The 22,437-nt window shown below is 43.8% G+C and overlaps 1 protein-coding gene across 5 annotated transcripts in view; it reads right to left on the reverse strand.

The window, feature by feature from the left end:
• Positions 1–17,388: 17,388 nt before the first annotated feature.
• The window catches only part of fbxw7 (F-box and WD repeat domain containing 7), a 94,996-nt gene continuing 89,947 nt past the window's right edge, over positions 17,389–22,437 (reverse strand). For 4 of the 5 annotated variants that reach the window (XM_079278067.1, XM_079278069.1, XM_079278068.1 and 1 more), the window contains 2 exons: positions 21,514–21,724; positions 17,389–19,779 (listed from right to left, as the gene is read on the reverse strand). In XM_079278067.1, coding sequence (XP_079134193.1) covers positions 19,511–19,779; positions 21,514–21,724 — 480 coding nt within the window. In that variant the 3' untranslated portion in view covers positions 17,389–19,510. Of the gene's footprint in view, positions 19,780–20,791; positions 20,989–21,513; positions 21,725–22,437 lie in introns of those variants that run through there. The other variant, XM_079278071.1, reaches the window with a different exon arrangement.

Genomic DNA, 22,437 nt, shown 5'->3' on the forward strand with positions numbered 1-22,437 from the left:
TGGCTTCACTGAGATGGGGGGGTGATTTAACTTAACATTGCAGTTTCACAGGAACAGATGGGTCTCTTTTCAAAGTAGTTTATCTCCTTAATACATCATTACCCAAACTATATATAAAGTTCAAAAGGTAAGTAATACATTGGAGGTAAATTGGCTTCTTAATAATCCTGAGTAGCCAGTTTCATAATTAACTACAGAGCACATTATGACGCTAAATGCTCTGCTCTGTCTTGTTTTCCTTTGTTAGTTAGCATCTCTGTCACTATCAGTGCTGAGAAGCTAATGCTAAGCGAGCAACTGATGGATCTTTGAGCAACACATGTAGCTGCAAGGATGGTGTTATGTGTTAATACTGTGAATGAGACAAATGAGGGGCAGCGGGCCAGCAGAAACCTGACCAGATCACACAGACAACAATTACAACCACTTAGCAAGACAAAAGGCCAGGAAGCAGAAGCTGATGAGAAACAGGCTGGCTGTTCCATGACATGATGGATATGAGGGCACATTGAGGCATGAGTTATTAAGGATTGAACTGAAAGCGCCAATTACGTCACTGCACAAATGGAGGGTTCAAGTTCAAATGAAAACCGTGTCAGGAAGTTAATTCTTGAAGGTCATTCAATGTGTTTGTTTGAAGCTGATAACTTATATTTTGATAATGTATTTGGATGAAAGGAGCTTTCCTCCGTTTTTCAGTCTTTTTAGCGTTTCAGCTCATTGTTTTGGCTTTCACAGCCTGCAGCTTTACAGTTTTGGTCTATTCTCATTACTCTCATTGTTGTCCATCAGCAGCTTCATGCTGCACAACAAACAGGCAAAAACGAAGCTATAGCAACTCGCTGGTGGTGAACATAGTCGTGCATTTAGCTGCTAAAGATCCAGATACTGTCCTCAGGAGTTGGTGGAGAGCAAAAACGCAGCTAAAGGAGAATGTAAATTGGACTTTCATTTGCATGGTTACCTGAGACATGACTCCAAATTCATGTTGCACCGTGGCTGCTACATGTATTATTGTTTGCTAACACGTTCATCACAATAACTATATATGTTGGTAAATATCAACAATTCCACCGTCCTAAAGTGCCCAAAAAAACAATTATTCCTGCTGTAAGGGCTTACATTACATTAAATATTTCAACCAACAACATCATCAAAGATGTCTGAAGCTTTCCCTAAACCTCGTCATCCAAAACCTACAACTTCACCAGTTTCAAAGGGACATTTGGTGCACTGCAGACTTCACGAAGGAACGCTTGAAGCAACACGAGGCATCTACACCAAATAAACACTTCCAGGCACTTCTTCCAAGTCTCTCTGTTTCTCACAGTCCAAGCCGCTTTCTTTTGAGCTGTCCCTCTCCGCACTGTTCAACAAGAAAGACGCCATCAAAATACCATTTCCGTTTGACTTTAAACTGTCATTTTAATCCAGTATCTCATTGTTCACAGACTGTCTTCAGGCTTTGTTTCATCTTTTCCTCTCATTCTGCCTTTTCGTTTTTCTTCTTCCACGTTTCGACATAAGCTCACATGCTGTTGAATCGGCGCGATTACTCGCCTGTCCCGCTGTAATAACAGTGGTTAAGACGGAAAACAAGCCCTTTTTTCACCGCCTGCTTTTCAGTCACTGGATCAAAGATGGCTCGAGAGGATGTGGATGGGGAGCAGCACCAACAACACCACACACATGAAGACAGAGCTAACAGCTCTGCACTGTCAGCCCCGGTGCTGCCTCACAAGGAGAATCCTGCTCTAAGAACTTCAGGGAAAACTCTGTGACCTCTCAACTCTTGGAATAGGCTGCTGTCACCTGGCTGGTAATTACCTGCCAATCGGGGCAGATGGATCCGCAAAGAAAAATGGGTGGCAGTCAAAGATCAGACCCAGTCGCAAGGATAGAGAGGGAGAAGAGAGGGTGAGGTGACGGGAGAAAGCTGAGACAGAGAGGCTCATAATGAGGCCTTTAAAACAGACACAGCTGTCAGAGCAGCAGAGGGAGACTGAGACGGTCGGGCTGGAAACGCACACTCTTGTTCCTCAACTATGGATGCCAATTTTGGGGGGCTTTTATCCGGGGACGCCATTGTGCTCCATTTTCTGGCTCTGATACTGTACGCTCGCTACAAGAGAAACTGCACGGGATACAGCAGAGCTCGCTGCTGTCGAGCAGATGATTAGAAAGGAAAAGGGAATACGGGAACAAGGACTGAAAACTGGGCTACATCTGAAAATCATATTTTGCCATTAGATCAGGACTATTTTTGGAAATGTAAGAGGATATGATGAGTTGGCACTGATGGTTAATTGATGACATTGTTTCTTCTTTTTACCGTGTTGGAAAAGACGGTTTCTCCCCTTTGATGTGAAGCAGCAAGGCATTCTCTTCTCCTGTAGGATTTATTATTTAGGCCCGACCATGAATATTACATCGCTCGTAGTTCCTGGAGTGTTGATCCCGACTGTGCTTCAACTTTGACTTTCAGGCACCGTCACTGAGTTTGTGCAGAAATGGCAGCTGTCTCCAGTGTGTTTTAAAAGGAGGTTTTCTTGGCTGCAGGTGGTGGATTTCAGTGTCAATAGTTAGTCGAAAACACAAGAGTGTGAACTTTAGCTAAATAAGAGGGCTCCGGACTAAGAAAACACAAACGGAGCTTTCGTGCCTGAAATACTGATTGTTGGATTTACTTTTCCGATAAAGGTCAAACAGAAGTTAAAAATGCTGAATTCCTTTGAGGAAAGAATGTCCCAAAGTGTGCATCGCTATCTCGATTTTCAATTCATTATCTTTATGATGGCCTTCAAAGTTAGTCAAAACACTGCATGGTGGTTTATAATACTCTGAGACAGGAGTTTAATTGTTTGTAAATCTATCAAAGCAAGAAAAGCGGTGTCTTCTGTCTCGATGATTGTGAGGTTAAAAGTGGAATTAAGTTACAAAGTGATCTACAAGTCGTGTTCTTGCACAAGTTAGTTGAAGAATTTGTGATGTTGCATTGTGTCTCATTGTAACTTCAGGTTCGGGGCTGTCCCACGGCAAGACCAACAAGTGCTTGAGGGGTCAGGTTAACGTTTGAGCCCTGACTGCACGTTCTGTAAATGAAAGCGTTCAATTCATGGTGGTGTAATGGTGAAAACGATGGCAGTGGAACATACATACATATAACATACTGCACATACTAATCGGCGCAAGAGCTGTGTCTGGCCTTATATTACAAGAAGGCATGAATATGTGGCCACATTTTTAATCATAAAAAAAAAAGTTTCTTATTTTATAGAAACCACTAAAAGTTATTCTTGTGATATTGCTACTGCTGCTTCCCGCTGGTTAGAAACAACAATGCATTTAGTCTGCAAATATAAATGACCTTCATCTCATGAATATGAACTGACGTACTATGAGCGGTCCACTTGTGATCAGACCACCAAAGAGGCCTCTTAAATGCCGGGTCTGAACAGATCACACTTATCTGATTCATTTATCATCACTTATGCTGATCATGCATGTCATGTCATTGGAAGTGCTTGGTGCTTAGAGTGGACTTCTCATAAGAAGGAAAAGGAGCAGCATTTGGCACTCTGACCTCTTATTTTGGCAGAAAGCACAGCTTCCTGTTTGCAGTCTTGAAGGTGCACAGACAGGGAGCAGGTGGGCGGACTGAGGATCAGTGACCTGTGACGGATTGTGGATACACCTGCTGGAGCTGCAGGCAAAACCGACTGAAAGGTTTAGTGGTGCCACACAAATGAGCCCGAAAGAGCAGACGTGGAATGAGACGAAAAGGAGCGAGGGCGGCTGCAAGCACAAACAATTGTTTCATTTTATTTCAGTGCTACAAATGAATGATTTCACACCAGTGTTACAACAGCCAAAGGCAGTAGCACTCCGGAGAGAATTAGCAACAATGAGGTTTGTTTCACCACTTATCACTTCAACATCATCCATGCTTGTGGCCGCTATGTTAATAATCAAATAACATGTAAAAACAAGAGTCGGTAATGTTTGTGAATTTCCTCACATCTCCACCAGCGTGGTAAGTGGCCATGTTGAATTCATAGTTTTCTCTAAATGACGGAGGGCAGCGCTCGATATTGCTCTGGACGACGACTTGAAATTATGGAAAACCCGCTAATTGTCATTTCCATCGTAAGTTCCGCGATTCCTCGTCGAAGGCCGCACTTGCGAGACGGAGCTTCATTTCAGGCTATTTGGATCTGTGCACCATTTCAATCAGTCACTGCCATCTCTCCGTCCTCGGCTTTCTTATCGTCGGCCTCATTATGGCCGCTGTTCCTCCTTCCTTGTTCTGCTCGGCTCGCCTCCTGACAAGCTGAGGGTAATGGAGATGGTTAGCAAAGGCTCCGAGCGTCGCCCCCAGCACAGAGATATGAAGAAACGGAATAGCTGTGAGAGTTATGGAAATAGATTCATTTGGACTTATGATAGTTTGACCTTGCTGCTTCCGTGTGCTCTTTTTCCTTTTTTTCCTCCATCCTCTCAGGCGGAATGCCAACAGGATATTGGAGCTGGGTTGTTCTGGAAATCAGCAAAGAGACAAGTGATGACTCACCGCGATTTAGCAAATGTACAAGGAAAGCATTATGAATCCGTTTTGCCTTTCTTTTTTTTTAAAGCACAATGAGCTAAGTAGCACTGAAGCATGAAATTATATCTTAACTATATATCTGGGCTGGGTGCAGAGTAATGGGCTTTGCCACTGAGCTTATGTAAGCATCGTGCACAGAGAAGTGGATCCCGTGGGTATTGATCAGTGGGACAGATTCACTCGCAGCCTTTTCTCCAGATTGACTGCCTCTCGTTAGGCCTTTATTATTTTTGGCAGACTTCTTATATTAAGGATTCGCTTCCTTTGTCCAAGAAAAATTGTTCTCTGCACACACACACACACACACACAGAATCACTCTTCATTTCCTCTTCTCTCCTCCTGTTTCTGCCCCCCCCCAGCGCCCAGGGGTGCTCATTTTTCAACAAGCTATAGTTTGCTGCGGCCGGCTTGTGTGCATCACGCACAAAAACAAGGCTCATACACACATGTGGAGCCGCTGCAGAGTGTTTGCATTATAGATCTGCAGAGGGAAAAACAGCAACGGCGGATACCTGGAGGTAATCATTGGGAAATTAATTTCAGGCGATTTGGGCCAGTGGCGATTGATTGTCTGCCTCCTGTGTCACTGTGATGCCCACAGGAAGCCAGCCAGTCTTCATCTGAAGCACCTCTATAAAAAAAAACATACATTCACTGATACCCCACAGCTAAAGCAGTGAGATGAGACGTATGAGGAATACTAACAGAGAATCGCTGGAGGTGAAATAAAAGCATGCAAGCTGACATACTACTCTCATCACATCAGGGATTGTAGAACTCATGCTTCATGTTCCTGGATGGAAACAAATAAGCAGATAGAAGAAGTGGGAACTGTGCTAGTCCTACGAATGGATAATCTCACACATATTCTGGCTTTGCATCTTTTTCCACTTTGTAGAAATACTTTGTAGAAATATATGGCTCATTACAAGTGGCCACAGCTTTGAAAATGAGCGGTGGATTAACATTATGTGTTTATGGATCTTTGATTCATGATGCTCCTCCCCGGCCGTCTGCTCCCTGGTGCAATATGCATGCATTGTTTTACATCCGTTTCCTCTCTGACTCTGAACGGACTGCAACGAATTACACACACACGGCAAAATGAAAAATACAAACTGCTTTCACGCATTCAATTTCCATTAAATCTGTCTTTAATGTCACTTCATTTTAAGCTTGATGAAATAATCTGAATAAAAGCCTCTCTGAAGATGTGCTTCCACAGGGGTTGTTTGTGAAGATTCATGCGGCTGCGTCTTCGCTTTGTTCCAGGATACGAGCCCGACGTGGAATCTGAGTCGAGCTGGAGCGCTTCAGCTGAGCTCGGCTGAACCTCATTATGACTTCTCAATTAGAGGCTGATTGAAGTCTGCGGCGACTGCAGAATCAGAAACTCTCCAACCAATGCCGGGGCTTTTTAATCATTCCCTTTGGTTCAAGGGGAAACTATGAATGAGAGAGGGTAATGAATGGCCCTGTGAACTGCAGTGCCGACTGAGAATGCGGTGCTGAATTGTTGTTTTTGTTGGAGAAGTTATTGTTTTTGATTTTAAAACAACAAAAGATTGGACATTCTCATTCACACTCGCATGCAAAACACTCTTCCTGTAGACGGGTGGCACAAGATGCAAAGTGAAAAACAAAAAGACAAAACGACGACAAAGGGATGCAAAATGAGACGCAAAACGATAACAAAGAGACGCACAAGAGGCACAAAACAAAAACAAAGACATGAAAAATGACCACAAAGAGTTGCATTGTTTTTACTCACATCCCAACTGCACCGCCGAGCTAAGTTTCGTCTCAGACAAACTATTTAAGTTTTGTGTGCACTTTGGAAAACAGAAAAACTGTCAGAAACCAGAACATCCTCCGGTTTCTTCTCTGATGCAGACACAATACGGTATGTTTGGTGGCGTCAACTCATCCCATCTGCTGGCAGATCATCTCATCCCACTCACTGTCTGACTGACTGACATCCTTCCATTCTACTTCCTGTCTCTTTGGTAGCAGCAGGCCACATGGGGAAATCATGCATGTTTGAAGGCCGAATGTTACACGTGGGTGTTTTCCTTCTTTCTTTCACAGCGACGGCCGACTCCAAATGTCTCCCACCGTCCCCTCATCTGAAAGAGTCGTCCTGCAGTGCAGTTGGTGTAAGAGCCCGGCTCAGACAACACAAGCCTGCCAAGAGCCACAGATTCCCCGAATCCCTCTTCGCAGTCTTCTTATCCCGGGCCTCATTATCCCAAGGGTCTGGCAGTCATCAGCTGCACGGCAAACGTCCACCGAATCCCCTCTCAACGGGCCCAGAGAGCATCTTCATTGCGTCGAGCAAACTGATCGCATACGTCACGGTCCGCCGGGAAGGCCTTTATGCATGCCTTACGTCACCAGGGTTTGAAGGAGTCCTCCCTGAGAGGAGATAGTCTATTTCTGTAAAACATCTGATGGCCATTCATTTGCTCATTTGCTGTTTCTATGGTGAAACCAGTCTCTCTCCTTCCAGGATATCTCTCTCTCTCGCTCTCTCTCGCTCTCGCTCTTGCTCTTATTTCTCACTCTCATTTAAACATTAATCTTCACATTTCATATTTTAGGGCTTTGATCAGATTTGTGTGCTGCACATCATCATGCAAGTCGTCTCACACAGCCGGGGGCTACCATCATTACTATCAGTCAAAATACAGTCCGGAGCGTTGCAACGCTCCAACGTCCATCCTCAGTTTCCTTAATTATACATCACAAACAAAGACCTGCAGGCTTCAAAAGGGCGGAGTGTGAGTTGGGACAGTCTTTGTAAGTGGACTTGATTTGTCAGGTGTCTCTTGACGGTGTTTAAGGGCATCTGACTTTGCTTTAAATCTGCTCCCTAAGACGCCCCTCAGCCTGCTCTCTGTTCCGACACGTTGTTCGTGCCTGTGTTTGCCGTGTTTCTCTCCTCTCATTCGCCCCTTTGAAGTCGGGCTTTCTTGACAGTCTGAGCTCTTGTCATTCGGAGCAGCGCTCCCCTCCCTCTACCCTGCGTGTCTCATCTCACACAGGAGGGGGGGGGGTTAAAGCTTCACCCAGCGACTGGCTGATCAACTCCCCATGGGGGTAAAAAAAAGAAAAAGAAGTGAGATATTGATGTGACGCAAGCCTTTCGTGTCACAGTGGAGAAATGAAAGCAGCACAGTCTTCTTCTTCTTCTTCTTCTTCATTAGTGCTTAATTACATTTCCTGTTATAGAGTGAGACTGCTCCTTTGATGTAACACTAATTAATTGAGATTAAAAAATAAATAAATAAATAAAATGAATTTCTTCAGCAGCGTCGGAGAAGGATTAGCAGAAAGTTCTTATGGTTGTGATTATCTGCTCTCTAAAATAGTATTTCAGCAATTAAGGTGATTAGACAAATCAAGAACAATGAGAATCAACAATGATTACACAACGTTTTGGGGTAAATCGCTCGTCTTGGAAGCTTTATCATACTGTTGGAGAAATGCATCACATCCTGCAGACTGACAGAACGCCATGCTGGAGCAGGCTTACTGTAGCAGAGAAGATCCTACGGATGGTCGTCTTTCATCTCTAGGCTCCAGGTAAAGTTGACTTCTGCTCTGAGGTCACACTGCCATCATAACAAGCTTTTAAACTGAGCGTGAAGGTTCAATTTTTAACACAAACATCTGAACAAAAACAATTGTAGCTGAAGGCTTTACTGGCTTTCTCCCGGGCATTAAACCACATCTCACTGTCGTAATCAGCAAATATATGTGTTTTAAAATGGAAACAACGCAGTGGATGTAGCCTCACGGTCTTCTTACTATTTACAATATTAAGTGTTACGCTTTCTCTATTAATCACAGAATCCTTGTAGGTTATGATAACGTACTGGTCCTATAGTATAGCCAATGACCACTGACACCAGTTTTGAATGTAAAATGTCCACTGAGGGCAACATGCTCCAGATAAAAGTGATGGAATTTGTATTGTTCAATTTCATATTGAATATGACGGTTTGGAATTTAAGACTGTTTTGTCCAATAAGTTGTTAAAAATCTTTTGAAAAAGTGATGCTTTCCATCCCATTTGTGTTGGGAAGCACCCTTTGATGCCTGTGAATTTAGCTGGCTAGATTATCGAACCATCAAAATGCAGCCTCTCGCGTCTTTATTCAGTCCCAATCATTCCCATTCTCAAATTCGCTATACCTGTTAATTACAGAATAGACTTAAAGATCTCGCTCCTGGTCCATGAAGCTCTTCATGGATCTGGCTCCGGGTTATATATCTGACATGCTTCCAATTTATCCACCCAACAGATTTCTCCGATCACGAGACAGACGTCTCCGTCAAATTCCCAGAGCTCGGTCTAAACCTGGCGACTGAGCGTTCAGTGTTCATGCACCTAAAGCCTGGAACAGCCTGCCTGCTAATTTGAGGTTTGCACAAACACAATCTTCATCTACTTATGTGTGATATGATGTGTCTGTCTCTATGTTTTAACAAATTGTTATCACTGTGAAGCGGTTTTAATTGCTCTTGTATGCGATTATGCTCTTCAAATGAACTAGAACATGTTGACACAACTAATTCAATGCTGCTGTGACCTCGAACAGGATAATAATCACGCTGTTACATTGCAGCACTCGACAGGAGCCATTTGCAGACTTGTATTGGGTCCCAGGTTGGAAGGAAGTGTTTCCTCCTGGGGGAAAAGTGTGATCACGATGAAAGCCTACCAACGCGGCAGACTTGGGAATCACTGCTGTGCAATATTTTGCAGATGGTGAGTATAATTAGTGGCCTGGTATTAAAGGCACTTTAAGTAATTGCTCCATTGCGTCCTTCCTCTTTCTCTGTCTCTGGATCATATTTAACCTAGATAAAGTAATGCTTTCAAGCATTCCAAGGGAACTGGCTTACCTCTGCAGTCCCAACTTTGGATAAACCTCTGGTTCTTGTTCTCCTTGTGGCCGGGTGTATTTTTATCCATTGTTTTAAAAGAACGTATCACATTTTTTTTTGCTCATGCTTGTGCATCTACATTTGGGTTTCTGGAGCACTAACCAGCCCACAAACTGTGAAATGAGAAAACCCTGTCAGTTTTTTTTTTTGTGAGCTGCCTAGATCAGAAAACATGTCATTCTAAAAAGTTATTCAGATTTGGTTTCCCTTCCTACAGTATGTCACATGCAGGCCCATCAGAATACATCGCCCCCCCCCCCCCCCCCAATTAGTACCTCCACAGCTTGAGAACTACTTTTCATAGGCGCTCCATATTCGTCTTGCAAGCAGGAATGTGCGCTTGCATGTATTTGACTGTCCAACGCATCTCCTTGCTGGGTGACGTAGAGTAGCTTTGCAGCAGAAGTTGAGCCTGGTTCAGCTTCTTTTTTTTTTGCCGGGCGACCCTGCATTGTTTTTGATGGAGTCCCCTCTCCACAGACGGACTTGGCTCTGTTTGAATTGAATAAGTAGGGCTGCATCTTTCACGCAGGGACTTTTACAGAGCAGCTTTGTTTCATGTAGGCACTCGCCTCCACCTGCTGAACCTTTATTCTGTGGTGCCTTTTTGGTTCTTATACACTTGAATCGGCCCAACCACCAAATATAACGGCCCATGTCTTCAGTCATAAGATAAAAAGTCGGTCGCCACACTTACTGTATACTGTGAGTACAATGTTCTCATAACTGATAGAAATAATGGCCTAAACCATGAAAATAAGACCCGAGTTTAAGAAACTGAAATACTCTTTCAACATGAGGTCAGGGCAACAGGGACTCTCTATTTCTTTGCACCTCAGCTCCGTTGAGTCATATAAGCGTGCCCCAGAAGAGCTTGTCATGCCCGAGCTTTGCCTGCAGCACTCTCATGCTCTGCGTCTCCTGCCAAACCACAGCGGGCAAAGGCAGGCGAGCACCAGCAACAACCTCCATCCCCACACACACACACACACACACACACACACACAGGAGCACAGAACTGCTTGAAACAGGCAAACAGAGCGGATACAATTGTGTTTTCTAGACAATCTAATCAGTTAAAGATCAGACATTTCTGTTCCATATTCATGCGAACATAATAAATGCGTCTCTGAAATGTTCACTCTGTCCTCTGTTGCAGAAAATTGACCGCATAATTAGCACTCGAGGACGACACCACAGGTGAATTTGCTTACTCGTCTACTTGCTCTGCAGATAAATGAGAGCACACACCGTTGCACACCTTGTGCTCATCAGTTCCCAGAGTGAGGCAGGTGGTGCTGGGTAGTCGGCGTGTGTGCCCTCTCCCGAGCAGTATGCGCTGGCATCCTCCCCTGCCATACTTTCGCTGCCTACGCACACGAGCGTTGCAGATGGGTTCTGGTGTAGCGTGAAGCTGAATGCTCCTTTACAGTCCTCCGCCGTAGGAAAACACATTTTCACTTTCCCACTTTTAAATCGGACAAACTCAAGGTCCCAATACCAACAGAGTTCACTTCCACAACAAACTACTGACACGACTGCATTTTGCTGCCTTTGTACTTGTACTCTATGCAATGACAACACATTTGAATTCGTCTGAACTAGAATTTGTCCAACCAAACATGCCAGGCTTTCCACTGCAGCAAGTGAGGAAATGTCCCCCCCCCCCCCCCGTCCCCCCCCCGATCCTTAAAGTGCATGTCTGAGGAGATGACTTAGGGCCTCAACACACTGTCTTGCAGGTTAATTGCATCTTGCACAGTGTCATGTGTCCAAGATGGGTATAACAAAATCTCGGTTGCAATCTGTGTCTGACTGTAACAATATTCGTTTTGAGACATGTAAGTAGAGTAGAGACACATTAGTAAGTCATCCATCTTTGATGCTGTTATTCAGCCATAGCGAGGGCACAAAACGTAGTTTTACAAAAGTGCTGCGATGCTGAAGTGTATTGTACGTCACTTCATGCCATAGTCCAATGGGTTCGGTTTTAGACGTGAGTTGAAGTCACATTGAGATAATTGGGCCCCTTCATTTCTGACAGGCGTGTCTTTGATCACAAAAACCCTAAATTGTACATATGTGGAAGTACAGTATCTCCCACTGTGCACCGTTTTGCAGTAACATCCACAGATTTCACCACCTCTCCCTCACTTATTGTCATCTTTTGTGAGGGAGCGTTAAATGATCCAGGTCATAGGATAACAGTGCTAGAAGTATACTCACTCACAGATGAGACCATCCTCTTTCCTCAGGCAGTTTCACACCAATGCACGGCATAAGTCACGCGGCTCTGATGACTCACGTGACTGCCACGGGACCTGGATGACCCTCGGGGCATGTTAACGTGTGGACAACCAGAAACAAAGGTTAAAACTCCTGCGACAGAAGAGGACGCACCTCTTGGGTGAGAAACAAAACATCTTGAAGTACAATAAAGCTCTGCCACTAATACTGGTGAGTGTTGAAACCCCAGATGTCATATTTCTGTTGCTGCACCATTTCATCAAGCGTCTCGTACATTATTTTATGTTTCTCTATAATTCAGCCACACATGGTTGGTAATTCATTTGTAACATTTTGACGATGATTTCAAATAAATGTCTGGCGTTTGGTGGTCCGTGGGATTGTCAGTGATGTAGGAATGAACGACCCCTGCAGTTTTTCCTCCCGCTGTCGGGTTCTTGATTCTGACGAAGTGTCATGAATCCCATCAGGGCAATCAAAGGGTTTCCAGCTGACCTGATCTGCCTCGTCTTCACCAGTCTGTTATCAACCTGGCCTGATTTTCGAGAGAGAAGAGAAAAGATGGATGCATATTTCTGCTTCTTGCTCTCTTTCCCAGGATTATTGTAGTCGAGAATGTCTCCGACACATCTCATTATGAGACACAACGTGTGATTCGGTGCGCTGCTGAGCTGTGAGCAAACGAAGGATTTCATTCAAATTGCCAATTTTGACAATAACGAACCCGGCATTTCAATTGGGTTTTGGAGAACCGCAGCTTCTTTTCGGGAGCAAGAGGTGTGTAAAGGACTGAAAGGTCAGACTTCAAATTCACACACTTTCAGTTGAGATGAGTGAACATGCTGACCTCCCAGAGGGCAACCGTCAAGATTAGTGGTCAAAATCAGCTCCCTGAAAGAAACAAAGGCATTTTAGATCCTCCTGTGTGTGTTTGCATGGATCAATGGTGAGCTCTAATACTGTACCTTCATTCGGCATCATCCATTGACAGCAGGTTATGGTGATTAAGTGTTCCTTTATCTGTTCTCGGGCTACAACAAAGGTCCAAAATAGGATTAAGCGGAGACGTGAAACGCTACCACTGCTAATGCTACGGCCCTTTGAGAATCTACTGGCAATGAGAAGAGCCAGGATGCTGCAGGGCAGGATTATGGAACAAAGAGATGGAGGGATATGGAATGAGGTGGGGAGCTCCCCCTTCGCCTCCCTTTTTTTCATCTTGACATCCAAACCCCTTGAATGCTTCCCGTACCATCAAATTGTGCTCTGTGAGGCAGCATCCCTCACTCGTTTATCTATCCCTCATGTCCGTGGCGTGTTGTTTGTCGCCGGATGAGTCGGTGCTGAGCGGCCACAGGAGATGCGGTTCTTTCAAGTGGCGAGAGCAGCGAGAGGGACGTTCATTCATCAAGACGAAGTGCAGCGCAATCGAGGCAGTAAGCGTAAGTTAGATTAATGGCTAATAACCTCAAGGAGGGAGATGATTCATCACTTCCTAAAATGAAGTTCATTAAAGAACTGCCTGTGGGCATACATCAGTGTCTCCTACTTCAGATGATCTTGTTTGCTACAGTATAACTGTAAGCAAAATATATTTAACAAGTTATTTCCGCATATGAACACAAATAAATCCATACTGTAAGGCTGCATCGTTATATTATTTTCATCATTTATACTTTGATTCATTGGTGTTTCTTGCAGTGGAGAAAGGTAAATAAGTACTGTACTTGTAATTTTGAGGTATTTGTACATTACTTAAGGATTTAGTTTGTAAGCTACTTCACTACAGTTTGCAGGGAAACATTTTCTTTGCGTAACTTTGTTTCTTTACCCAGACCCAGTTTGGTGTGGCTTGTCTGGCTGGGCGGTGATCGTCTCAAGGTCTGTTCCCCTCCAATGAATCCAATCCCCTCGCTTCAGTCTCCGGAGTTGATGAGTTTGTTCTGTCTTATGCCATACGTGCTCAATTAATACAAGAAAAGACAACAAATTAAGAGGGAAAATGTAACAACATTCGTGGGAGCGACCTGCTGCAGCGTGTACATGCGCCGCAGTTACCATTTTCATTACCTTCGGCGACATTCTACACGATTTCTTTTCAAAATACTCTACATGGACTTTTTTCATGACCAGTATTGACATATTATACAATGAATTTTTTTCATTTCCTTTTTTAATATACTGTTCTACAACCATTTTTTATGACTCTTTCCGACATACTATACGAAGACTTTTTTCAATGTACTATTCTATAATATTCTACTCTTTGAATTTTTTTTACATACTATGACTTTTTAAAAATCATTTTTCGGCATACTATACTATGACTTGTGACATTCGTCGACATGCTGTACTTGCTAGACTAAGACTGTATTTGACATTAGCCAACTAACTATACTTTTTTCAACTAACTATACTATGATTTTTATCATGTTTTTCATCATATTTTCACAGCAATTGTCAACAATCTATATACTGTGGCATTTTACAACATAATATACTATGACTTTTTCATGGCATACTAAACTATGATTTTATTGTGCCATTACTCGACATACTATACTGTTTTTTATTATAGTTTTTGACATATACTATCAATTATTGATGAAATATTTCAACAATTTATACGCAGACTTTTTTCAACATCCTATATTATTACTTGTTCCACAATATTTTTGGACATACGCCTCTGAGGAGGCTCTGTGCTTCCTGCAGCGTGTCGGAATTGTCCATGAAGGGGAGGTCGGAGCCGAGGATTCTCTCTGCAGCTTTAATGACTCCTTGAAGAGATTTGCTATCAGCCTGGGTTGTGTTTCCAAACCACACGATGATCCCACTGGTGAGAATGCTCTCACTGAGTCCTCTGTAGGCTTGGCTGAGTCCGGCCTTCTTCAGCAGCCTGATGGAATAAAGCCGCCGCTGTGCTTTCTTCTCTGTTGCTACAGGCCCAGAAACTTGCAACTGTCGGCCGACTCCACCTCAGTCCCATTGATGGTGAGAAGCTGCAGAGGAGAGGCTCCACCTGAAGAAATTTGGTCTTTTTTTTGGACATATTTTGGCGTTTTAGTGACTTTTATTGACATTACATACTATGTTTTTTTTCCACGACTCTTTTTGAAATACTATGGCTTTTTTGACTTACTTTACTCTTTTTTTCTAAAACTCTTTTTGAACATACTATACTATGGCATTTTAGGATTTTCTTTCAATATACTATAGCTTTTCATGACTTTTTATGACATACTACTCGATGGCTTTTTTTTAATGACATACTATACATTTATATTTTTATGATTTTTTGACATACTGTGCCTCTAAAGTCATAGCATACTTATTCCCTTTTCATTCTTTTTTTATGTACTACACCATGACTTACTAACTTTGTCATAAAAAGTTGTGGTATAGTTTGTCATAAAAGTTATTATAAAGTCACAAAAGTCACAGTATAGCACGTCTTAAGTCATAGCATGTTGGATAAAGTTTTAGTTTAATCTGTCAAGTAGGATGTGGGGTTTCTTGCCTGCGATTGTTTCCCAGATGCTCATCTTACTTCATGGTTTGTTTCTGAAGCAGCCCGATTGGAGCAGCAAGGCAGCCTCCACCGTGCTCCAATCAGGAAGCAGAATCAAAAACACCAACTCTAACTGATCTCATGTAGTTTCCCCTTCCCCTGGCGAGCGAGGGCGTAAATGTAAAGTGTGTCAAAAAAGGAATTGTATTCCATCAAAAGGGTCATTATTATGCATAGTCAAACACATAAAAAGCCATAGTTTAGTGTAATAAAAAAGTCGTACAGTATCTCATGACAGAAACGATAAACAGTCAAAGTATATTATGTCATGAAAATCACAGTAAAGAGTGTCAGAAATGAGTTTGATGAGAATGATTCATCCTCTATCAAAATTGTTGCTGATTTAAATTCTGGCTTTTCGCTTTATCCCTTTTCAAAATCATGGTTTGTTGTAGCATTGTGTGTCAGTGTCTGAAACCCGAAACGCATCAACAAATCCTGTATAAACTAGGTTACTCTTCTCCATGACCAGTCAGTGGAGCGGAGCTGCTGCTTACGCAACACATGAGCCGAGCCTGGGAACAAACAGGCGCTCAGAAGTAACCCTGCCAACCAAAGTGGGAACTCCCCCACGCGTCCATTCATGATGTACAGCCATCGCTGCTTCCTCACAATACTGAGCTCTGAGGCCCCCGGCCAGAGACGAGCTATCGCTAGGCAAAAGGCAGGAAGGGAATCCGCAGCACAGACTCAGTTACTGCTGCTACAGCGAGCTGTGTTGGGCTTCGTGACGGGGAACAGGCTGGATATCATGGACACTGGCCCAAAACACAGAGGGTCACATTCAATTTGGTCATCTTCATGGTGCTTTAGATACAGCAGCACGGAAGCAACATGTTCTTCTGTTCTGGCTTCAGTGAAGCGTTGCATATATTATCTCAACAGGTTGGAAAACAAGGATTCAATGAAGGACAAACATGTTTTCAGGGGGAAAGTTAATCTCTGGGGATTTAAAAAAAAGATGATTCTCATATTTGGTCTGGCTCTTCAGGTTACCTTCATTCCGCTGTCTGCAAAAAGTTAAATGGCGGTTTAAAAAAAAAGCACAACACGGTATACTGTAAGTATATCCGAAACCTTTCAATGCTGGTGTCAGAAATATGTTTGATATTTGGTGCAGGGAATTAGTTTCCCCCAAACAATTGAAGCCATTCACAGCACATTGACTGTCATTCAGATTGGCCAAAACACATCATTAGCATTATAGCTGCAACAAAAAATATGTATTTCTGATGAACTATTAAATAGTAAACATTGTCAAAACCCAAAGCTGCATCTTTAAGTTTCTTGTGTCCGCTGATGAATATTCCAAAACTCAATTAACAATCACAGTTCCTCACATTTGAGGAGCAGGTAACGGTGGATTTCTTTGCTTGCTAAATCACTGAAAAAAAATGAATAGATTATCATAATTACACAACTTTTAGTTCGTTCAGTAATCTGAGTTTAGTATCTTGCTGTGTATGTGACATCGGGTGGCAGGATTTGAATGAGTCTTCCGTGCGACGGTAAAGGAGCTACAGTATATTCACCTTGAGCTCTACAACAGTACCCATCTACTCGATCGCATAAATCTAAATATTCTCATGTTTTTAGAGTGTTTATCCCAGTTAATATCCTGACTGAGAGACAGAGCTTGGTCAAGGTTGGGAACTGTTGCTATTCATGAACGTTGACATTGTGCAATTTGAATAAACTTGAGTTGACAAACGGGACTGAAAACTGGCAGACAAAACGAAAAACGTGTGATCTATAAAGTAAGCTAATTCTTTTCCCAGTCGAACTGCAGATGAATTAAGAGAACCTTACCTGATAAACATTACCAGGTTCTGCTGAATTTGAGGGTGATCATACATCATTTGCAGAGATCAATTTGGGTTACAAAATCTGCACTCTAATAAACGTTGGAAGTATTCCCTCGTGGATGTACTTAACCAAATAATTTGCTTTATTGAACATATAAGATGCCTTCACACAGGTAACAAAAACAGACAACCGATATGCTTGAAATGAAAAAGAAAAACCCACATTTTATTGCACTTAAGTTATAAGAAAATAAAATTCTAAGTGAATCAAACAAATACACAATCCCTTTAAGGTTTTTTCTGTCTGTTTTCTTTTTTTGCCAGGCAGTTTACAGTAACTGAAAAAATAAAACACCTGCAACAAATCTGATTTCTCAAACCAGACCATAAATTAAAACAGAGGGAGAAAACAACGAGAGGAGATAGAGCAAGATTGTTTTCTTTTTTTTTCTTTTTTAATATACAGTGTTATACCACTTTCACAGTTCAGCTTGAGTTGTGACTCTTGGAGATTGAGACGATTTTTCGTTTGGCTACAATGTTTCTGTTCACGTTTGTTGCCTTTTTCGTGTTTTTATTTCCCCCCCCCCACTGACAATCCTCGAGGCTGCGACCGCCGCAGAGCGGCCCGGAGGTTTGAACTGCAACACATGTAACACTAAGACTCCTGGCAGCTCGGCCCGTCAGTTGATGCTTGTGATGGTCTCTGTTGCTTCAGACATCTTTGAATTGAACAACAATCACACACGGATACGGACAGTTCTTTCATTCACGTGTTAAAATCGATACATCTGCTAGTTTTTTTTTTTTTTTTTTTCCTTTGCCACAGTCCACACAGCATTTGTACATTTCCCCAAAGAACAGGCTGAAAGAGCGTTGTCCCAAGGAATGTGTTTACAAGTTGCCCGTTAACACGCTAACACACGCACTCATGCACACACACGCACGCCAACAGTGTACATCCCCTCGTTTCCTCTCAGCAGGCGATCCCCGTCAGTATCTGTCGGACGCGCTCCCTCCTCTCAGCCTCGTAGAGGCACGTTTGGCTCAAGTTTCAGTGGCAAAAACAAACAAAATGAAACTTAAAGTTGGATGTTAACTTTCGTGATCTTTTGTTTCTTAAAGTCCAAACATATAGAGTTCAATTTGGAATTTTGCCTGGGACTAAAACGTCACAGCAAGTAAAAGTTCCATCTCTCTCTTCTTTTCCGTTCATCTAGCAGCATAAATACAGTTTGGCCACTGGGAGAAAACAGTAGAGGGGGGGGGGCATTGATCCACAGCACTGGCACTGAGAAAACCGCCACAGCTAGACTGAAAACCTCTGGACAGCACGGATGTTTTACGTGGAGACGGAGCTCCAAACTCAGGTATGTAGGAAGAACAAACAACTCAAAGAAGGAAAAAATAAAATAAAAAACCGTGTGACATAATGACAGCAAACCTAAACAGAGCAGGTTATTAATACTGGGATTTGTTGCTTTTGGCAACCGCAAAGAAAGAAGAAAAAATCAAACATGAGTGAAACCCCTTTCATATGATCAACCAAGAACGTGTTGAAATTCACAGTTGTGTTTGTGTGCGATATTGTAAAGAAAACCGAGTGTCGAACAATGAGAACGGAAACGGAGTGACAAGAAACGAGCCCGATTACAGGCTGAAGCCTCCAACCGCCTGCTCTCCTTTACAGCGAGCAGCTCTATCGGTGCAACTGTGTGTGGAAATGTATGAATAAATGCCTCCCACCTTCCTCAATCTCTCCCTGCAGTGAATGTTTTCCGGTTGGGCGTTTGAGTGTGTGTGTGTGTGTGTGGGGGGGGGGGGGGGGGGGGGGGGGTCCTTTTAAAAAATAATATATCTCTGTACATCTCAAAATCTGTCAGGCTTGAGTGAAACCAAGTCTCTGTGCAAAGCGGAACGCCCGAACCGAAATGGTTGAGAGTTACTTCAAAAGAGTTCAGTCGTCAGTCGTTCTTCCTCTCTTCCTCCTCCCAGCCGATCGAGGGACGGACCGGTGGAGCCCCGCCGCCTCGTTTCCAGCCCGATGCCCTCCGACTCCACCGCGTACTGGTGGTAGGGGGTCGAACACGTGTGAGGGTCTGTGGCTCTGTCAGTAACATTTGCCCTAAAGGGGGGACGGGGGAGTTAATGGTAGAGGACAGGACAGCCCACTGTCAGTGGTGGTGGTTGTAGATTTTGCGAGTTTGGGTGCAGAGCTCTGGGCGTTTGGCCCTCCGGTTTCTAGGTGCCTCATCTCCCATTCCCCTCTCCATTCCTTCCTCTCCGCGGTTCCCTCTCTTCGTCCTTCCCCCCCACCGCGTCCCCTCTCACTTCATGTCCACGTCAAAGTCCAGCACCAGCAGCTTGGTCTCCTCTGTGCCGTTGCGGCTGCCCACCGCGCACACCAGCTTGGTGTTGGAGGCTCGGATGCGCCACACCACACCGCCGCTGCCGCCGCTCTCCAGAGTCACGAGGTTTCGGATGAACTCGCCCGTCTTCAGGTCCCACAGTTTAACTGTGCCATCGTCCGAGCTGGTGATGACAAAGTTCTTGTTGAACTGGAGGCACGTCACGGCGCTCTGGTGCTTGTGGGGACCTGAACACACAGAGAAACAGGTTCTTAGAAGACACGCTTAACTGCATTCATACCAGATGAGCCGCAGTCTCCACTAAACTATTTCGTGGTTCCTGCTGCAATTTAGTCAAAAACAGCCATTTGTAATAAATAGAGTAATGTAGTGGGTATAGAGACGTGGATGGGTGAATTTGAAATGAGACTTGGATACCGAATAAATAACTCAAAACCTCTGACACAAAGGGAGAATTCAGCTCTTTTATTGCTGAAGCTATTGTGACAGTGTAGTCAAGAGTTGCTACTGTAGGCAGGCTCTAGGACTCGGGCTGTCACTGTCACGGAGGCTTAGCAGCTCCAGCTACACCTGTGTGTGCTGGTAGCTGGCAGGATGCCACACTTTAAGCGAAGATGGCGGCTGTTACTGCCTTCGCTGAGGTGACTCTACGCGTGCAGCGACTTAAGATTTCCCTCAGGGCTTGAAAATGATATCTTAATTAAATCAATTAGGGCGACACAAAGCACAAACAAGCGCAGAATCAAGTGCTGGCAAATGAACCGCGTTTATTATTTACTTATTTTACAGGACGTTGCTGTAGAAGCCATTTCATTCAGACAAATTCCAATTTCTTTCCGCTTTCACAATCCATTTGAGGAGAAATGTCTTTTGAAATCTCACCATCAACACGCTTTCACATGTTTTCCATTTCTGTCTCCAGTTCGTTCAAAGGCTGTGATATTTACTCGGGTATTCAATCGTGCTCTGCACCAACCCCCAACATGCCTGCCTCTCTCCTCCCCTCCCAGCATTAGCACAACAAAGCCTGCTCCATCATTACCGATGCGCTCTTCAGCTGACAGTGCCGACCTTGCTGTCGGCCCGTTGTCTTATCAAAACACGCTAATGAATGGCAGGAATTGTGCGCTGACCTAATTATATGACCTACAACGTCCCCCGGCCTTCATCCCTTCACTGTAGTCACCCCCTCTTTACAAGACACACACATCCTCCCCCCCTATCTGTCGTATCCCTCCCCTCTGTCTTCAGACTCTCACTAGGGCATCCCTTTGTTCAGCGGGGGGGTGTGTTGGTGTTTGTAGAACTAGCATGCAGGGTTGTAGTTTGCTAATGAGCGTATTTAGGGGCCGGGGCGCTGGTGGTTGCTGCAGCTATTCAGCAAAGGATTTCCAACTTCCTGTGAGGCACCAGTGCTGCTGCTAATGGGGTTTGAACTATTCAAACAGACACAAAGGAAATGAGAGCGTAATCAGGACCAGCAGGTTCACAAGGTGTTGGCTCCGTACTGCCACACACACACACACACACACACACACACACACACACACACACACATACACACGTCATTTATATTAGTGTGGATTCTAATTGGACGGTCAGTTTCAAGCTAAGTCCCATCTTGTGTGCTTTTTGTCTTTGCTCAAGGCTGCCGTTTACACGTTTACAGTTAAGTGCACATCTGAATGATTTTGTGCACAGTCTAGACCATAACGTAAAGCAAGACGATGTAATCCAAACGTTTTAGTGTACTGTAGAGCAACATTCAAGCAACATGGTGCAGGAAGATACTACCAACTAGTACCAGATAAAGACCTACAACACACTAAAAAGGGAATGTATGATTTCTTTTGTATTGATTTTTAACTGGATGATATTTGAAATTGACATTAATATAGCAGCAAACCAGTCAGGCTGCGCGTGCACGCCCACTTACAGCCGAACTTAGATGGCAGACTCACCTTGCAGTGTTTGCAGGCACTGGCCCGTCTTGATGTCCCAGATCTTGACGGTGGAGTCTGCGTTGCCTGAGACCAGGATGTTGTCTTTGAGCTCCATGCCGCTGGTGAGGGACTGATGCCCCGTCAGCGTGTGGATGCAGTTGCCCGTCTCCACGTCCCAGACCCTGATAGACGTGTCCAAAGAGCCACTCACGACGTGGATCCCATCAAACTAGAGGGCAGAGGGGGATCAAAAGTTCAGCCTCCGCACTGAAAGCAGACTGAATGTTGATGCTGCCACTTCAAGATGACAGTAAAACATCACTTTGACTTGCAGCCGAGGCAAGTGCAGCAGACTTTCTATTTCTATGAACAAACTTAAGATTAAACCCATTGAAATGAATGCATTTCATTGATCTGTGTGAAACTTTCCGTTGTATTCACACGTCCAATAGTGGAGCATCAACACTTTAAAAAGCCGAGCGATGCAGCGTGCTACAAAAACCAATCTGTCGGCGCAGTAAACAGCCTCCTCTCTGAGGCTGATGGCACCAGCTGAAAGTGCACCGTAATCACAGAGTGGGTGAGAGGACATCTTAGAGGACACAGCGGCATGCATTTTAAAACTACCACACACACACACACACACACACACACACACACACACGCGGAAAGGCTACATGAAACATATAAAAACTTTAGTGCAATCACATTACATGGACTTGTTTATGACTTGTTTGTGTGCCACATTGACAAAACAACAAACGTACAAGGAGAAGACATATTTTCACTCCGTGACTGCCACATCTAACTGTTACCAACTGACAAAATCGATTGCTTTGGTGGTTCAATATTGTACAGTCTGAACTAGATACAATTAACTTTCAATGGTGCAACCCCTTTTAATCCAAAGATATAATTTCAATTCAACCAGCTACTTTTTAA

Source organism: Melanostigma gelatinosum, assembly GCF_949748355.1.
Source record: "Melanostigma gelatinosum genome assembly, chromosome: 11".
Taxonomy (NCBI): domain Eukaryota; kingdom Metazoa; phylum Chordata; class Actinopteri; order Perciformes; family Zoarcidae; genus Melanostigma; species Melanostigma gelatinosum.